The 19,844-nt window shown below is 45.7% G+C and overlaps 1 protein-coding gene across 1 annotated transcript in view; it reads right to left on the bottom strand.

The window, feature by feature from the left end:
• Mei1 (meiotic double-stranded break formation protein 1) overlaps positions 1 to 19,844 on the bottom strand; it is a 73,864-nt gene that overhangs the window by 18,556 nt on the left and 35,464 nt on the right. Inside the window, exons 16-22 of the mRNA XM_087898692.1 lie at positions 18,771 to 18,912; positions 16,055 to 16,166; positions 13,075 to 13,135; positions 10,883 to 10,980; positions 8,113 to 8,281; positions 7,663 to 7,810; positions 1,543 to 1,818 (exon numbers count right to left, since the gene is read on the bottom strand). Of these exons, the coding sequence (XP_087754818.1) occupies positions 1,543 to 1,818; positions 7,663 to 7,810; positions 8,113 to 8,281; positions 10,883 to 10,980; positions 13,075 to 13,135; positions 16,055 to 16,166; positions 18,771 to 18,912 (1,006 nt within the window). The remainder of the gene's footprint in view (positions 1 to 1,542; positions 1,819 to 7,662; positions 7,811 to 8,112; positions 8,282 to 10,882; positions 10,981 to 13,074; positions 13,136 to 16,054; positions 16,167 to 18,770; positions 18,913 to 19,844) is intronic.

Here is a 19,844-nt window from a genome sequence, read left to right as displayed (position 1 = left end):
TTGCTTCTCCTAAGTGTTTATTTCCTTCGACACTGGTGGCCCAGGGCAGTTTTCAGGTCTCCACCCTAACAAGGTCCAAACTATGAAAGGCAGAAGAGATAACAAGCTGCATCGTTTTCATATTAATTATAGATTTATATGTTTGCTTATCCATGAACCCAGTCCTTCTTGTGTTCCAAGCCACAAGCTCTATCACCGATTTACACCTCCATTCCAAGGAGCTTTGCTGTGGGAAAATTCTCTTGTACACTGTAAAGATTTGTCCCTTGTATTGGTTTAATAAAATGCTGATTGGCCAGTAGCCAGGCAGGAAGTATAGGTGGGGCAACCAGACTAAGAGAATTCTGGGAAGAAGAAAGGCAGAGACATAGTCACCAGACAAATGCAGAGGAAGCAAGATAAGAATGATTCACTGAGAAGAGGTACCAAACCATGTGGCTACACATAGACAAGAATTATGTGTTAATTTAAGTTGTAAGAGGTAGTTAGTAATAAGCCTGAGCAATAGGCCAAACAGTTTATAATTAGTATAAGCCTCTGTGTGTTTCTTTGAGACTGAGCAGCCGCAGGACCAGGTGGACAGCAACTTCTGTCTACAGAGCTTCATGTTAGACAAAACTGCCAAGTACATGGTTGGTATTATAAGACTAAGTCTGGAGTGGTCAGAAGTGAGGTGTAGGCTTGGTTCACAGCATATAGGTAGAGGCTACCAGAGTCTGGGATAGGTGACCAACCCAGGAGAGATGCACTGAGTGAAGACAGCTTCAGACAGAACTCTGCAGAACACCACCGTTCAAGACCTAGCCAGGGCACAGGGAAATCTCTAAGGGACTCAGAAGGAACGTCAGAAGAAGGGTGAGAAAAATCAAGAGATGGCATACCTTAAACCAAGAGTGGGCCACTAAAAAGAAAGAGGACAGCCATCAATATCAACAGGTCACTTGAGATGATTACCTGATTACCAGCAAGCCGACGGTAATTAGGCAGAGACATCCTTGTTATAATGGGGATGCAGTGTTAAGGAGCATCAGGGCCTGAAGCCAAAGGGTGGGTGAATTAAAGAGATAGAGGTGAAAAGTTGGAAGTAGACAATTACTTCTAAGAGTTGGGCTGTGTCAAGGAGGGAAATTAAAACATAAAGAGCAGGAGGCAGGGACTCGGGAGCCCATAGGTAAAAGGAGAGGCCTTCAGAGCAGTTAGAGAATAGTAAGCAGGGCGTACACTCACACACAAAAGTCAATCTCTCTCTCTCTCTTCTTCCTTCTCCTCTTTTTTTCTTCTCCTTCTTCCTCCTCCTTCTTTAAAACCCAGGCATCCTTAAACTCACTACATAGTAGAGGATGACCGTGAACTTCCAATCCTCCTGCCTCCACTTCCCCGGTACTGGGATTATTGCTGTTCAGCTGTTCGTCACCATACTCAGTCTATGCAAACCGGGATGGAACCATGGGCCTCCTGCACGCTAGGCAAGCACTCTGTCAACTGAGTTGCATCTCCCCAAGCCTGCTGTCCATGAATGCAGAAATCAATGCGTGCACCCACCAGCAAAATGAGTAGGACGCTAGGCGTGCTCCTGAGCATCTGGAAGAGGGCTGCTAAGCTGGCAGGAAGGACGGCACACCCAGGAGACGAGTCGTGATCTAGGTTCTCATAGTTGTACTCTTCCCAAGAAAACCAAAGTTCCAGGACACGATACCCGAACCTGCTCATCAGCTCCGGGTAGACCAGGAAGAGCCTGAGCAGCAGCGGGTGATGGGTGTAGACCAGGCGCAGGTCTGAGACGCCTTCTAGGACTTTCCTGATTGCGCTGATCACAGTCTGGAGGGAGAAGAAAGCAAATGAATAGACCTTGCAGAGGACCTGAAACCCCAGCGACGTAACCAATGACTGAGGTATCTCAGCATCCCAGGGCACCGTGCTGATCATCCCAGTGGCTTGGAGAGAAAACCCCACAGTGCTTGACTTTAACAGCAGTTCTCAGGCGGGAGCGGTTTGCTCCCTGTGTGATATCTGGTAGGGTCTGGAGACGTTTCTCATTGCCACGACAGGGGAAGTGCTGCTGGCATCTACTAGGGAGAGTGCAGGGATGTTGCTAGATACCCTACAAAACCCAGCAACAATCCTCCCAGGGGAAAACCCCAGTGCAAGATAAAAGTAGTGCTGAGGCTGAGGACCCAGGCCTATCGAGGCACCTCAGTGTAAAATGATTTCTGTCTCTCTCCTACCCTACACTGAAAGCTCACCTAGCAGTGGGCCTGCCTCAGAAGGGAGAAAGCAGATGTGTCATGTACTAAACACTAGCAACCACTCCCTTCCCATGGAAGACTGAGCAGCATTCAAATTCCTTCTAGTCTTGATAGTAAAGAGTAACAGAAAGGCTGGATTTGATTGGAAACTGCTCAGGAGATCAGTGAGACATACCCAGGTGTGTCTGTGAGGGCATTTTCAGAAAGCCTAATAACGTGGGGAGGCGGGGAAGAGCAACCCTGAATGTGAGTATTACCATCCTAGAGGGTGGGGGCTTGAATGGATAAAGGGGAGGAGAAAAGGGGAAAAAAATCCATTATAAATGTGTGGCTTAGCCGGATGTGATGGCGCATGCTTCCAATCCAGCAGAGGCAGGCAGATGTCTGAGTTCAAGGCCAGTCTGGTCTACACAGTGAACTTCAGGACAGGTAGTGCTACTCAGAGAGACCCTGACTCAAAAAAAAAAGAAAGATAGATAGACTGTGGCTGAGGTAGCTTTGTGAGTACAGCAGATACCTCAGTGGTCAAGAGCATCAACTGGTCTTGCAGAGGATCTGAGTTCAATTTCTAGAACCCAGTCAGACAACTAACAACCATCTGTAACTCTAGTTCCAGGGAATTTAACACCTTTCCCTGACCTCCAAGGCCATCTACACACATAAATAAACATACATCTTTTTAATTTTGTTTTGTTTTCCTGAGACAGCCCTGGCTGTTCTGGAACTTGCTCTGTAGACCAGGATGGCCTTGAACTCACAGAGATCCACCTGCCTCTACCTCCTGAGTGCTGGGATTAAAGGTATGTGCCACCAGCACCCAGCTAATACATTTTTTAAAAGTAGAGGGAGAGCTCAATTGACTTGCTTAGCCTGTATGAGGCCCTGGGTTCCATCCCCAGCACAGAATACCAGCGGAAGTGACAGATGCCTGTGATCCAAGCTTCGAGGAAGTAGAAACAGGAAAATCAGAACTTCAAGAACATTATTAGCCAAATAATGAGTTCAAGGCCAACCACAGGAGCTGCCGATTCAAAAAAACAAAAAAGTCAAGATCATGGACTATTTTTTTTTAAGAGAGAGAGAAAAAAAACAGGAAGTAAATGTGATATGTATCTCAGATTGGAGAAAAATCTCTATAAAGAACATTATTAGTTTAAGTAGTAAAATTTCGTGGCTAAGGTTGTAGTTCAGTAGTGGATTGCTTAGATAGCGTGTTTAAAAAGCAGCAGGTTCAATTCCTAGAAGCTCCCCCCCTCAAAGTGAAATTAGACTACTGACTTATGGATTGAGTATAGTAAAAGTGTCGCTAGATTTTGTTTGCTTGAGAAAGAGCCTCACCCAGATTGGCTCAGAACTTACTATGTAGTCTAAGCTGGCCAAAATCTTTCTGCCCTAAATTCTCAAAGTATATAAATAAAATATTATGGTGTTAGGCATGATGGTGCACTATGAAAGCTAAGGCAGGGGATTATTAAAAGTTTCTGGACAGCCAATGTTATAGCATGAGACCCTGATGTAAGTCCCCCTAAATCAGGCTGTGGTTCTGAATTAGCATTTACATATTTATGGAAAAATTAAGATAAAACTACAGCTCAATTGAGTGCTTGCCTGCCATGTAAAGGCTGTAATTTTTTGAAGTATTATATAACACTATGGATGCGTGCCTAAAAGGGAAAGCCCAGAGTCTCACTCAGCTTCTTCTTGGCTCCCACACCAGTAGCAGATGTGAAGAAGACCCAGCAATCCAGCCTTGCTACACACCGGTTGAGAAGCCACTGGGACTGCTCCCATCATCCTTTCTCCTCTATTACTGGCAGTCACAGAAGTCCAGAGTCATCCCCTTTGGGCTCAGGACACACCCTTTCCTGTCCTTCTGTCCTGTCTTACTCAGCTCCCCAAACTGTGCATTGTGCCCTTTGACCCAATGCACAAACAGTTACTGAAAACTTTTGTGTTTTCAAACTTCTCTGAACATCCCCTCCCCTCTGCTACTTCGATTCCCTTCCAAACACTGGCTTGGCCTTTAGCCTCTCGAGTGGAAGCGTGTTCTGCCCCACCTCCCTACTTCCAGAACCCTGAGTTCTAAATTCTGTGACTTCTTCCCAGTTTCTTCCACCTGCCTCAGCTATTCATGTCTGTGGTTCTGTCCACTCGGGCCTGAAAACCTGGGTTCAGTCCCAGAGGGCCACACAGTGAAAGGAGAGAATCTACTCCTGCAAGCTGTCCTCTGACCTCCACATGACTTCTGTAGCATGCGTGTTTCTAGCTTCTGTGCAGACTACATGCATGTTGGTACAGACATACATGGAGGTAAAATACCAATACACATAAAAAAGATGCAGCAGGTGAGAAAGTATAGGAAACTCTTTTTATTTCTTTTTTGAAAACTGCTAATTAAAGAGAGAAATCACCAGGTGGTGGAGGCTCACACCTTTAATCCCAGAACTCGGGAGGCAGAGGCAGGCATATCTCTGTAGGTTCAAGGCCAGCCTGGTCTACAAGAGCTAGTTCCAGGACAGGCTCCAAAGCTAGAGAGAGAGAGAGAGAGAGAGAGAGAGAGAGAGAGAAAATCCCAGCTGGGGATACAGCTCCGTGGTGGAATGCATGCTCGCTTATGTGAGATCCTGTGTTTCATTCCTGGCACTCAAAATAGGAACCAATCATTTAAGCTTTTTCCTATGCAATATACCCTTGAGAGTGAATGAACAATTGATAAAGTACTCTAGTTAATAACTGGCAAGGGCGGGGCATGGTGTTTCTACCTGTGAACTCAGCACCCAGGAAGTATGAGCAAGAGGACCACGAGTTCAAGGCTATCCTTGGCTATACAGAAAGCTGAGTGAGCTGAGTTCCAAGCCAGTCTCAACTAAATGAGACCATGCCTGAAAACAACAAAAACTAAATAAAGAATGTTAAATTCAGGCCAGTGAGATGACTCAGCAGGTAAAAGTCCACGCTGTCTAAGACTACCATCTGAATTTGATCCCTGGAACTTATTTAAGGGTGGAAGGAGAGAACCAATGCTACAGAATAGTTCCCTGACTTCCACATACATGGTTTCAGCATGTGTGCACACACTTAACACAAACATCATGCACACATATACTCTCACAATAATAATCAAGCTTTTAACCTACAAATAAAAAGAAGGATAGAATTAGGATAGTATTGTGTGGAAATCTGCAGTGAAGTAACGAGTGTAGGCAACAATCACTGGAGATTGATGATAACCCACAAAGACAAGCAATGGGACCCTGTGCTAGACCATACAGAGTCATGTCATGCTCTTTCTGCTTCTATTCCAATGAAACTTAATCTCTTTACATCACATTTGGACCAATATCAACTTTAAACAAAAAGAAGAAAAGCTATTTGGTGCCACACACCTTTAGTCCCAGAACTCAGGAGACGGGAGCAGCCAGATCTCTTAGATTTCAAGGCCAGCATGGTCTACAAAGCGAGTTCTAAGCTAGCCAAGGGTACATAGTAAGACCTTGTCTCAAAAAAAACAAAAACAAAAAAATTGTTACTGTAGACCAGTGATACAGCACTTGCCTAACATATGCAACACACTGAGTTCATCACCCAGCACTGAAAAATCAAGTGAACAGAGCAATAAAAATAGTCTGTGGTAGCCAGGCAGGGGATGACCACACCTTTAATCCTAGCACCTGGCGGGCAGAGGCAGGTGGATTTGGTGAGTTCAAGGCCAGTTTGGTCTACAGACCCAGTTCTAGGACAGCCAGGGCTGTTACACAGAGAAATCCAGTTTTGGAAAAAACAAAACAAAACAAAACAAAAAAAAAACAAAACAAAACTATATATTCTTAGGTAAAAACTGAGAAGTTCACAGTCAAGGAACTGAAGTGGGGCCGGAAAGCTGGCTCAGTGGTCAAGAGTACTTCCTGCTGCTGCAGAGGACCAAGTTCTGTTCCCAGCACCCGTGTCACATAGCTCACAGCTGCCTCCAGGGAATTTGACATCCTCTTCTGGCTTCCACAGGCCACCACACGGTTGTGCTACACATTCGCTTAGATACACACACACAATAAAAAAAAATGCATTTTAAAGAGACATAGAAGCAAACCTCTTTTAAAAAATATTTTCATTTTATTTGCATTGGTGTTTTGTCTGAATGTCTGTGTGAGGATGTGAGATCTTGGAGTTACAGACAGTTGTGAGCTGCCATGTGGATGCTGGGAACTGAACCCGGGTACTACGGAAGAGCAGTCAGTGCTCTTAACCGCTGAGCCATCTCTCCAGCCCCAGAAGCAAACTTCTAAGAAAAGCATCCCGTTATGAGTTAGACACTGTTCTTGATTTCCAGGACTGATAAAACAGAGAAAACTTGTACAATACAACTATAACCACCATTAAAGCAGGTGGGAAGTTAAAAAAACAAAAAAGATCCAATAGCCAGGTGTGGCAGAGCAATTAATTCTAGTTTCTTGGAAGAGTGAGGCAGGAGAATTCCAAGTGTGAGATGAGCCTGTGCAATTTAGTGAAATACTGTCTCAAAATAAAATAAGAAAAAAAGTCTAGAAATACAGTTGAGTAGTTGAACATAGCATGTGGAAGGCCTTGGGTTCAATCTCCAGAACCGCCCTATACATATACACACATACAGAGAAAGAGGGGGGAGAGGGAAGGGAGGAGAGAGAGAGAGAGAGAGAGAGAGAGAGAGAGAGAGAGAGAAGAGAGAGGGGAAGAGAGAGAGAAGAGGAAAGAGAGAGAGGGGAGGATAGAGATAAGAGAGAGAGAGAGAGAGGAGAGGAGAGAGAAGAGAGTGAGAGAGGAGAGAGGAGAGAGAAAGAGAGAGGAGAGGGGAGAGGAGAGGAGAGAAATAGAAGAGGTGAGGAGAAGAGGGGAAGAGAGGGGAGGGGAGGAGGGGAGGGGAGGGGAGGGGAGGGGAGGGGAGGAGAGGGGAGGAGAGGAGAGGAGAGGAGAGGAGAGGAGACCCACAATCAGTCCAACAATGACCACTCCGTTTGATGCGTTGTCATCACAACTCCCTCAAAGCACAGAGGTGGCACCAAGGACAGACGTGTACACCTTGAGAAAGTTATTTTCACTTTTTTTCTGCGGGGGGAGCGGGGGTGTTATTAGAGGCAGGCTATCCAGGCTGGCCTTTATCGTCTCCACCTCACTAGCATTGTAGATGTGATCCCACGTCTGGCTTAGCTACTTTCACTTCTGTCTCCATTTTCTTACCTATGGAATGGAAATCACAATCTCCACCAGCCAGGGCTGTCGAGAGAATTAGCGAGCTTATAGGCTCGCCGTGTGTCAGCACTGCCCTCTCTTGTCCCACGGCACTTCAGCTCAGCCTCGCTGTCATCCCTGTCTACACAGATCATCACGCTCTCCCAAAGACCATGAGTGCAAAGAGGAGAGCCCCAGGCCTTCTCCTTTGTACCTCGCTCAGTGCGCCATCCCTGTCCTGGCACACGGCCAGCAGAAAGAGGGCGGCTTTGCAGGCTGCTGGCGGAGGGCACTCGCCCTGGTCCTGCAGAGACAAAAGGAAGCTCTGCACAGCCACGAATAAGTCTGCCTCCGGGACAAACCTGTTGACCAGAAAAGCCAGAGTGAGAAAGGCAGAGCTGCCGGGCCTGCAGCCTCCTGTCCCACCGGCCCCATTCTCCCTCCGCTCAGCATCCGTCCCCAGCACGCCCACAGCCTGGTCACTCCAGGCACAGCGTGTTGTATAGACTTTCAAAGCATTGTCACACATGTGCAATACGAATGCGCTCGAACACGTGTGCAGAGATGAACACGGATACATGCACACATGCATTCCGCGGAACTGGGTTACAGAAAAAAGCCCCAGGTCTCACCACCGGCCGGAGCGCCAGCTCTGAGAACTGACCTGTCGTCATGGATATGAGCCAGGTAGAAGAGGAGCAGGATGCAGTATTGTCTCTGGCGTGCAGCGGCCTCCACATACTGGCGATCTGACAGGAAGGCAAGGCTTTCAAGGGTCCCGCTGCTTATCTGGGGCAGTCCATGCTGCAGGACCTCAGACACTGCGCAGAGTTCTGGGAGGCCGCAAAGAGAACACAGGAAAGCCAGTAAAGAGGCCTGAGGACCACTGCATGTAGATGCTACACAGGGCACCCAAGGGCTGCGCCGTGCAAATTAGAGGCTTCTCTTCCCTTACGCTGCTCTCAGTCTCTCAGGGACTGAACTTCACATGTGGGAGGGAGGACACTGACAGTATGCATTCATTAATTCACTCACTCATTCATTCATTCCTCTGACGTTTCCTGAGTGGCTTACTCTAGAGCAGACTGTGAAACCTACTTGAGTCCCTGAAGGGAGAGAGTGATAAGACAGAATTGCAAGACAAGTGGTCGGTGCCATGTTCCAGGCAACCTATGGCGGAGGGGGCAACCTTAAAGGGCAGAGAATTGCAGAGGATAAGCAGAAAGCAGGCAGGGAATGGAGAGAGACTTCTCTCTCTCCCAAGGGACGGGAAGCAGGGAGTTTGGAGACCCAGAGCCATAGGCGGGCACAATCTGTTCACTATGAACAGGTACGGGGCGTCAGGGACCACAGGGCCATGTGGATATTCCACAGCTTGACTGCAAAAGACAGCAGATGCTGCTGCCTAAAGAACTCGAATATTTGCAGGGCAGGAAGTGGTGGCACATGCAGTTCCTGTCACACACTGGCTGTGCATCAGGCAGGATGGCACTCAGGTGGCTGAAGAAGAAGGGCAGACAGCTCAAGGACACCCTGGCCTACATAGTGGGATTCTCTCTCAAAAAAAAAAAAAACAAAAAAAACAAAAAAAACAACAAAAAAAACTCGAAACAAAACAGCAAAACCGTTAAACCAGGGATGGCTCAGAGGTTAAGAGCATTGCCTGCTCTTCCAAAGGTCCTGAGTTCAATTCCCAGCAACCACATGGTGGCTCAAACCATCTGTAAAGGGGTCTGGTGCCCTCTTCTGGCCTGCAGGCATACACACAGGCAGAATATTGTACACATAATAAATAAATAAATATTTTTTTAAAAAAAAACCCGTTAAACCATTTGTACTTGCTCCTGGGAGCAGAGGTCCTAGAACCTGTTTTACAAAGGATGGTAGCAGAGGAATAGAAGCAAAAGGATCTCAGAGCCTTTTCAACTTTTTGGGAAAGTTACCACATTACCCTTGTTCCTCGTTCCACCAAAGGCCAGCGAACTCTCCCCTCACCGTCTGACGCTGCTTGGCAGACTGACAGGTGAGGACCACAGCTGAAGAGCAGGGAAGTACGGCGGTAAACCTTCCCAGGAGATGCTCCAGCGGTAAGTGAGGACAGGTTGGAGAATGAGCGACTAGAAGCGGGCAGCCAAGCTCACGCCCAGCTGAAAGAACACACCCTGCCAAGGCCAAGTCCTAAACATGCAGAGCGGAATCCCCAGAACAACGTGGGGGCACAGCTCATCAGGTATTCTAATTCCGATTCAATTCTTTCTCCAGCAACAAGCTCCAGAATGTGTGTGATAATGAGATGAATATCCTTGAGCCTCACAGATCCACCTGCCCTCTGCTCTGATACATACAGGAAAAGGAAATAAAGCCACGAGTGTGAGAGTAAGTGAGCTGCTCTCCCTAGCATTCTGAGCTCTGACAAGTGCTCAGTGCTCAAGGGAACGGGGGTGAGGGGCTTCCTTTTGTTCTGACAAGTGAGGAAACGTAAGAGGCCAGCCACAGTGATGAGGCTGCCAACAGTCTCGGGTCACCACAGCGGAGGCACTGAGGTCTTCTCCCTGCATGTTATGCCTGAACAGCAGACTGCTGGGAACCATTCAGCCAAAACTGGTCAGTGTAATGAAAGAATCAGGCTCCAGGACATGCTGGAAGTAATAAAATGCTTGCCTGGACTCCTGTCTGTCTCGGCACGGTATCTGAGAAAGGGAATGGACCGGAGACAGGGGATGACCAAATCCTCATGATGTTGAAAAGAAGAAACACTCTCAACACCTGTCTAACCCACAAAGACAGGATAACCTGAGTGCGTACATAAAACAACGATTGCCCTATGTCATCTCAAGAGATAAGTCTAGAATAGGGGAATTTCATAAGAAATAACCCTGCAGTCTTTGTCTGATCTACCTGTGCCTCACCAGGCATAGGGGAGAATTCAGGTATTAGTCAACAAAAGAGAAGATTTCTAACAAGAGGCCTACACCCACTGTTCTTCCTGCCTGGGTCCTGCGTGGCTCTCCTTTGGTCCCCTGTCTGGCATAGCCTCCTCTCTCTGTCTTCCTCCATCCCTTTGCCCACTTTTCTTTTTCTTTCATAGTGCTATGCCTGACATTGCACCTATTGTATAATACCTGCCTTTCTCACTGAAGAGAAAGGCTTTGTCTCCCCAGCTCCTTCCCTAGCACCTGGCATAAAATGTATGCACAAGAACTGCTTCATGAACAGCAGAACAAAGAAATAGAACGGACTATTCGAGAGACACTGAGTCCTGGGCAGACGTAGACCAGGAGAGTGTTGGTGTGGGGATGGGGTAGCACAAAGGAGACGGTTGAGAGAGAGGATTTAGACCCAATAAACTCCAGGGTCCTTCTCGACCTCCAGAGGCTAACATCCCAGGAACCTTGGATCCCATCAGTGTCAGTGGTCAGATCACTTCATCTTACCTTCTTGTGAGGATGGTTCTGTCTTCTCTGGAGCTGAGAGCAGATTGAGGCACATGTAGTAGAGGAAACTGGAACACACCTGATTGAGGGATGAGTGACTTAAAGGGGGAAATAAGAACAAAAGAGGCAGCATTACTACTTTGGCTCCAACACCATCAACCCCAACATGTGCTATGACATCACTGCTTTGTGCCAGAGCCCAGTGAAAGTCTAATCATGGCTACAGCAGAGGAGACCCTAAGGTGGTTAGAAAAAGTAAGTAGCTGGGGAGGGGAAGTGGAGAGATGGCTCAGTGGTTAAGGGCATTTGCTGATCTGGCAAAGAACCCAGGTTCAATTCCCAGCACCCATAATGGACAGCATTCAACCACCACTTCTAAGGGCACAGCCCACATACAGACAAGTAGGTACACACACACACACACACAAAAAGATGAAAATGAAAAATATTTAAAAGTAAATATGTAACAGCTACCACATTTGCAATAGGCACCTGCTCCTTGGAATCACTGAAAGCTTCCTGAAACATACACTAAGGAAGGCTGCCCAAACATACAACACACAAAAAACACTAAGGAAGGCTGCCCAAACATACAGGGCTGAAGAGCAGTACAAATGTAAGGAGTGACCCATGGTAGTACATATCCATAATTCCAGCTCTCAGAAGGCTGAGGCGGGAGGATTGTCAAAAGATCCAGCCTGGGATAGACGATTTGCAAATAAAAGAAAAGAAGCCAGGCGGTGGTGGCGCACGCCTTTAATCCCAGCACTCGGGAGGCAGAGGCAGGCGGATCTCTGTGAGTTCAAGGCCAGCCTGGTCTACAAGAGCTAGTTCCAGGACAGGCTCCAAAACTACAGTAAAACCCTGTCTCTAAAAACCAGAAAAAAAAAAGTAAGTAAAGAAAAGAAAAGAAGGAGGAAAAGGAAGAGGAAAGAGGAGGAGAAAGAGAGAAGAGGAAGAAGGAAAAAGAGGGAGAAAGACGAGAAAGAAGAGGAAGAAGAGGAAGGAAAAAGAAGAGGAAGAAGACACTGAATTGCAGTTTTGACCTTGAACCCAGACTGACTCCTGAAAACTCTTGAATGTGAGTATTCTGAGTATTCTGTTCAAAGCTACGGAAGGAGAGCCACGTGTGACGCTGTGGTCACTTTGCAAGCTCTGGACAGTGGCAAATCCCAGATGGGAAGGTACAGAAGGAAGATCTAGAAAACTAGAAAGACACTGAAATACTGACATCCACTCTGAGCAAAAACTGATCCTCTGAAATCGCGGGGCTGGCAACAACTACAAGGGGATAGATAAATACTGTATCCTTTCACCTCTGCAGGCCTCAGTTTCTCCGTTAACTGAGATTACACAAATGATCTCCAAGAGCCTGTGGTGTTTAGCTTTTCTTGTGAACTTGACACATCCTAGGCTCTCCTTGAAGAGTCCCAGTGAGAAGTTGTCTGTATTGGGTTAGCCTTTGGGCATATCTTTGAAGGTTGTGTTAAGTTAACGGATGCAGGAAGATCCAGCCCACTGTGGGTGGCACCATTTCTAGGTAGGAAGTCCTGAATTGTATAAGAATAAAGAAAGCAGGCTGGAGATGGTTTAGGGGTTGAGAGCACTGACTCCTCTTCCAGAGGTCCTGAGTTCAATTCCCAGCAACCACATGGTGGCTCACAACCATCTGTAATGAGATCTAGTGCCTTCTTCTGGCCTGCAGGCATATATGCAGGCAGAACGCTGCACACATAATAAATAAATCTTTAAAAAAAAAAGAATAAAGAAAGCAAACAGTGTGAGCAGCCAAGCAAGCACACATTCATTTCTCTCTCTTCTTGACTGTGGATACGATGTGACCAGCTGCTCGAAGGACCTGCCTTAACGTCCCTATTCTAAGCTAAAACAAGCCCTTTTCTCCGCCACGTTGTTTCTGCCAGGGTGATTTATTGCAGCCACAGAAATAAAACGAGGACAGAATCCTCCCAGTTTTGATGTAACAGCTGCCCGCTCACACATCACCTTTCCGTGGCAGACGAATCTCAACTTACAGAAGCACCTTCAGCTCATGTGTCAGTTGCTGGGCAACAGTGACACCGTTTCCAACACACTAGGGTCCCATGACTGAATCACCAACCAGACACCCCCATTTGTCCCCTCAAAACTTTTTCTGGCCCCTGCTGTTCAGTTCTGCAGGAAGCCATACATACCTCTGGCCATTGCAGAACCTGGCCTTCAGCTCCAGGGTCAGTCGTATGAAGGATGAGTCAGCTTCGGAGAAGTGGGGAAAGAGCAGAGCTGTTTAAACCAGGCTTGTCGCAGAAACTCGCAGGTGTTGGTATTAGGGTATTGGTTTTGTAATCATGGGGCCTGGCTCACCAGGATCTAGTAGCAGTTAATTTCTGAGACCCTGTTTTCGTTATCTGTACTTCATAGGTTGGGAATAAGTATATCTTTTGTTTGTTTGTCTATTTTTAAAGACAGGGTCTCACTGTACAGACCTCAGCTGTCCTGGAACTGGCTCAGAAGACCAGGCTGGCCTTGAACTCACAGAGACACACCTGCCTCTGCCTCCCAAATGTATGCCACTACCCCCTGGCAGGAATAGCACACCTAACAAATGCTTGCTGGATCTCTCTCTCTCTGTGTCTCTGTCTCTGTCTCTCTCTCTCTCAATTATGTTCTACTATAACATGGTACTTTCTGCAGGCACCAGAAAGGGCCTTGTTGCTTCTACAACAACAAGATGCTGTCTCATCTTTGTAGAAAACAATCTCATTTCAGACTTGGAAAGAAGAGTGGTAGTCATTGTCTTATCCCTATCTCTAAACTGCCTATGTGAAGGAGACTGGGTCTCAGACCACAGACCTGAAAACAGCTTCTGCCTTAGCTAGTGACCCTGGCCTAGCTTCCACTGCAAAGTTTCTCCTGGTCTTCTCCCTAAGACTGGCTTTCACTCCAGCAGCCACATCAAGTGGCTCACAATTACCTGTAGCTCCAGGGAGTCTATGCCCTCTTCTAGCCTCTACTTGCAATTATGAGCAAATATCCTACACACATAACACATAACACACATACACACACACACTTCTCAAAAGCAATCGTTAAAAAGGAAAGAAAGCTCTAAATACACAGTCACAGGGTTACTTACAGTGTAACCCCGGGCAAGTTCCTGTGTCTCCCTGATAACTCAGTTTATCCATCACTTCAATGAAGACTATGTGTAATTCCCATGAGTTTTCAATCAATTAATCAATATATGTAAAGCATATCAAATAGTGTCTCAGACAGTGATGGGGAAACCTTGTTAGCCAATTATCTTTAAAAGGTGGATCTAAGTTAAGGCGTGGCTTTCTAGGACTGGGAGAGAAAAGAAAAAAAAATCACTCTCTTGGTGTGATTCCTGCAGGGCACAACTGAGCTTGGACTTCGCATTCCTGTTTCCGAGTTTTCTCTTTATAATAAATAAAAATAAAATTGTTTTATCCTTTAGCTACCCTGGCTATTTCCTGAATCAAGCTAATTTCTACAACACAGTAAGAACTTAAATTATTGAGGAGGGAGAAGGCAAAAACAAAACAAAACAAAACAAAACAAAACAGAGGCCAGGTGGCCAGTAACATGGCTCAGGCACTTGCTACCAAGACTGATCACCCGAGTTGAATCCTTAGGACCCACACAATAGAAATGGAGAGATGATTTATGTAAGTTATCCTTTGATGCACACATATACACATGACAAAAAGAAAGAAAGAAAGAAAGAAAGAAAGAAGAGAGGGAGGGAGGGAGGGAGGGAGGGAAAGAAGGAAGATAGATGGTAGATGACTAGTTGGAAGATAGATAGATAGATAGATGATAGATAGATAGATAGATAGATAGATAGATAGATAGATAGATAGATAGATCAAAATGGAAGGAACCTTAGTGGATCACTAAATAGTAGCTTCTATATGGAGTGCAACAGCTCCCTTAGAAAACACTTGGAAATATATTAAGACCTTTCTCAGTTTTCACAATGACTAATGCCTTGGCATCTGGTACTCAGAATCAGAGATCCTGGGGCTGGAGAGATGACTCAGTATCAAAGTGCATATTCTGTTTTTTGTAGAGATTCTACATTCAGTTCTCAATACCCATGTCAGGCGACCCATAACTGTTTGTAACTCCAGCTTCAGGGGATCCAACATCTTTTTCTGGCCTCTGCAAGCACCTTCACTCACATGTACACAACCCCCCCATCCATAGCCACACACAACCACAACCCACCCATCCATATCTACACACAGACACACACACACACACACACACATCCACACATCCACCCATCCATATCCACACGCACACACACATCCACACACCCACCCATCCATATCCACACACTGGCATACACCAACACACGCACAAACATTTACACACACACACACACACACACCCATCCATATCCATACACCCACACACATTCATGCAATTTATTTATTTTTTATGATCTTTAAAATATTTTTTGCAGGGTGTGGATGGCACATGCCTTTAATATCAGCACCCGGGAAGGCAGAGGCAAGTGGATCTCTGAGTTCAACATCAGCCTGATCTACAAAGTGAGTTCCAGGACAGCCAGAGCCACACACAGAAACCCTGTCTCGAAAAGCAAAAATTGATGAAATTTCATTAAATATTTTATTACTTTTTATAAATATTTATTACATGGAAGTAAAAATAAATCTTGACCAAAAAGAAAATAAACCAGAGCTTCTAAACATCATTTGCAGTCTCAAGGGATATGGTAAATAAAAGGAATGGGGGATTCAGGATTAGTAACAAACACATTTAACCCCAGCACTTAAGAGGCAGAGGCAGGTGGATGTCTGTGAGTTCAAGGTCAGTCTGGTCTACATAGTGAATTCTAGGACAGGCAGCTCTATATAGTGAGACCCTGTCTCAAAAAAAGAAGAAAGAAAGGAACCTCCTGTACTTCTAGACAACACTAAAGTATCAATAAGTTGGAAAACTTATTTCAATAGCTTTGATTGCTCCATGATTTTTCTGCCACCCAACACTGGACAGAGAAAAGGACATACAGTTTAACAGACATGCAAATGTCCACCCTATAGCTAATGTTTTCTCTGAGCACTCTCAACAGCTGCTGACAGGTGCTCGCCTCTCTACAGAGCCCCATAACGACCTGCCACCTACCCAGCTTCCTGGAGAACTTCACCTTCATGTGGGGAACGATGACAAAGAGGCTGTGCAGAACTGAGAGGAAAACTTCCATCAGGCTTGGATGCATGGCCTCCTCCGAGTATCTCTGAAAGCACCAGAAGTGAGAAGACAACACAGCACCAGGCCTGAGTCTCCGAAGAAGGAAAGACAGCTTCAGAAACCAGCATCAAATCTACCAAGTTGGGATAACCACTTCCATTTGACCAACACAAGAAAGTCTAGGGACTCTGAACTCACAGGCCTACACCAAAGGACTCTGCCAGTAGATGGTACCAGGTACTTCACCTCCCTGGCCTCTGCTCCTACCCTCTTCCCCCAAACAAAAACAAGAACACTTATTTCCGAGAACAGATAAGTTATAATGTACAGAAGGCATTTCTAGGCCATAATGCAGGATGGCATATTTCTCTCACTACAGTTATAATTTTAATAGGATTCTAGAATTCAACCTTCACTTTTATTTTTCCCTAAGACAAGGTTTCTTTGTGTAGCCCTGGCTGTCCTGGAACTCACTATGTAGACCAGGCTGGCCCCAAACTCAGAGATCCACCTGTTTCTGCCTCCAGAATGCTGGGAGACTAAAGACGTGCACCACAATACCTAACTTCTGCTTTCATTTTTTTTTTCCGTATGATCCTTGGATAGTCATGAGACAGCCTGATATAGTGCCTCAGGGTTGAGGTTAAAGGAATTTGTCTTCTATCAAACTCAAGCTCAATTTAGGGCTATTTCTGTACATCCTTAGACAGTAACCTTCTCCCCTCCTAAGTTTCAGGTCCTAAGTGTGAACAGCTGGGACCTTTGAGACATTATTCTTGAACATGCCAGTCCTTTCGTTTTAAAACAAAACATTTAAATACATATAAATTATTATAAAAGTTGTAGCTGGGGGTAGTAAGACACACCTTTAATATCAACATTTAGGAAGCAAAGGCACGTAGATCTCTACAAGTTAGAGGCCAGCCTGGTCTACATAGCAAGTTCCAGGCTGGCCAGAACTACACAGTGAGACTTTCCCCAAAATCACAAAACCAAAAAAAAAAAAAAAAGTAGTATGTGCACTTATTAAAGAAAAAAAATCTACAAATAAAGGAAAGTAGGAAGCAGGAATAATATAATAATTCTATAGTCTGCCCTGACTAACACGGGACTCTTGGCAGCTTACAGGATGCTCAAACCCTCAGAAGGAGAAGACTCTGGATGACCCTAGAGCCAACCACTCTGTCTCCCGCCCAAACCTATTTCCCATCATCTTCTTCTAGGTCAACCATAAACAAAGCTCTGTGGGACCAGGTCTCATTTCAGATTGGTGTCTCTGGTTTATGGAACACACATGTCCTTACTGAAGCTAGGATCAAAGACATTCACTGCTGCTACCTACTCGTGGGGGAAGCAAGAAAAGCTATGAATATGAAATTACATGCTCTTGCTCAGCAGCACCGTAATGCTTTTCTTTTCTTTCTTTCTTTCTTTCTTTCTTTCTTTTTTTTTAAGACAGGGTCTCTTTACATAGCTCTGGCTGTCCTGGAATTTACTATGTAGACTAGACTGGCCTCAAAATCACAGAATTCCACCTGCCTCTGTTTCCTGAGTGCTGGGATTAAAGACGGGTACCACCATGCCTGGCAATACTTGCTTTCTAACAGTAGAAGGGTACCATTTAAAAACTACAGAATATAGTTTAGTGTGGTGATATTTTGTTTGTGACCTAACAAATAAAGCTTGCCTGAAGATCAGAGTGTGGAGCTAGCCACTAGTTAGCCATAGAGGCCAGGCAGTGGGGGCACACACCTTTAACCCCAACACTCGGGAGGCAGAAACAGACAATCTCTGTGAGTTCAAGACCACCCTGGACTACAGGAGATTGATCCAGTCTAAAAAGAGAAACAGAGCCAAGTAGTGGTAGCTCAAACCTTTAATTCTAGTACTTGGAGTCACATGCCTTTAACCCCAGCACTAAGGAGGTGGAGACAGGAAGGATATGACTGGGCAGGGAGTTATATAAGGCAAGAGGAGACAGAAGCTCAAAGAATTCAGTCTGAAGATTCGTGGAGACAGGATCTTGTCCACTTTGGTCTGAGGATTTGGTAGAGGTAAAAGGTCTCTCTAATGGCTGGCTCATTTACTTCTCTGATCTTTCAGCATTTACCCCATATCTAACTCCAGGTTTTTGTTATTAAGACCAATTAGAATTCACGATACAGTTTAATGACAGCCACATATAAGATCTGAGGCGGGGAGAGATACAGGGAAAATTCTAATACCCTTCTCTCGTGGCCACAGGGACAAAATTACATGTGATTGTAAAACAGGTACCACATTATAAATGTTACCTGTTGCTGATTTCAACTCTTCATCAGATGACTCTATTACTTTTATAATGAAACTCACTTTCTTGTTACAACTAAACTAAGGTAGCTGCAGGAATAACATTGATAAGGGGCTAAAGACTAGCTGAGTGCTCCCCGAGATCTGTGCTGCCTGTGGAGGAGAGCCTACCATCATCATAGGGATGCACTGGGAGTCACAGAGGAGAGCCTACCATGATCACAGGGATGTACTGGGAGTCACAGAGGAGAGCCTATCATCACCACAGGGATGCACTGTGGAGGAGAGCCTACCATTATCACAGGGATATACTGTGGAGGAGAGCCTACCATCATGGGGATGCACTGGGAGGAGAGCCTACCATCACCATAGGGATGCACTGGGAGTCACAGGCACTAAGAAGAAATTCTGAGAAGGCCTCCAACGTGTCTTCCTTCTCTGCACCTGGAGCTGTGAAGGGATTCTCCTGAGTGGAAGGCTCGCCTTGGAATTCCACAGCCAGCCTGAGAAATCAGTACATATGTTTTTATTAACACCCATACACCATAAGAAAGGATGTATCCAAGGCTGGAGAGATGACTCAGTGGTTAAGAACACTGGCTGCTCTTCTAGAGGTCCTGAGTTCGATTCCCAGTATCCACATGGTGACTCACAACCATCTGCAATGAGATCTGGCGCCCTCTTCTGGATTGTAGGCATACATGCAGACAGAACACTAAATACATAATAAATAAATAAATCTTTAAAAAAAGAGAGAGAGAATGTACCCTCTTAGACTGAACTCAGAATTCAGTGAAAGTATTCCCACCTTTAGGTGGGGGCAATTTTAAGAGTCCTCAACGAGAAGTTCAGGGCTTTAATTAGCCCTCCAAGTCTCTGCTGCCCCATTACATACGGCTCTTCCATACCCATGTGTACCCCCTGACCATCTCATGTTATCTGCTGATGCTCCTCTCCCTGCCTATAACATCTTCCTTGGATGCTATACAACTTAGAGAATTTGCATATATATCCAAAAGTGTCTTCCTGCAGAGACTGTCAGCTCCCTGGGGGCAGGAGTCACTTTGATTTATCTTTCTATCTCCAGGTCTGGCATACAGATGTGACAAACATCTGTTTTTGTGAAATGTGTTCAGAGAAGAGTGATGGGTGATATCAGGCTAGTTTCAAGGAGGAACAAAACAAAAGTGAATAAGACATAACTTCATGGGGGCTGGAGAGATGGCTCAAGGGGTTAAAAGCACTGGCTACTCTTCCAGAGGACCCAGGTTCAATTCCCAGCACCCACATGGTGGCTGACAACCATCTGTAACTCCAGTTCCAGAGGATCTGCTTCTCTCTCTCTCCCTCTCTCTCTCTCTCCCTCCTTCTTTCTCTGGTTTTTCGAGACAGGGTTTACCTGTGTAGCCCTGGCTGTCCTGGAACTAACCCTGTA

This window comes from Myodes glareolus, chromosome 19 (assembly GCF_982192425.1).
Source record: "Myodes glareolus chromosome 19, mMyoGla1.1, whole genome shotgun sequence".
In the NCBI taxonomy this organism is placed as follows: Eukaryota; Metazoa; Chordata; class Mammalia; order Rodentia; family Cricetidae; genus Myodes; species Myodes glareolus.
This window is presented reverse-complemented; position numbering and strand designations above follow the sequence as displayed.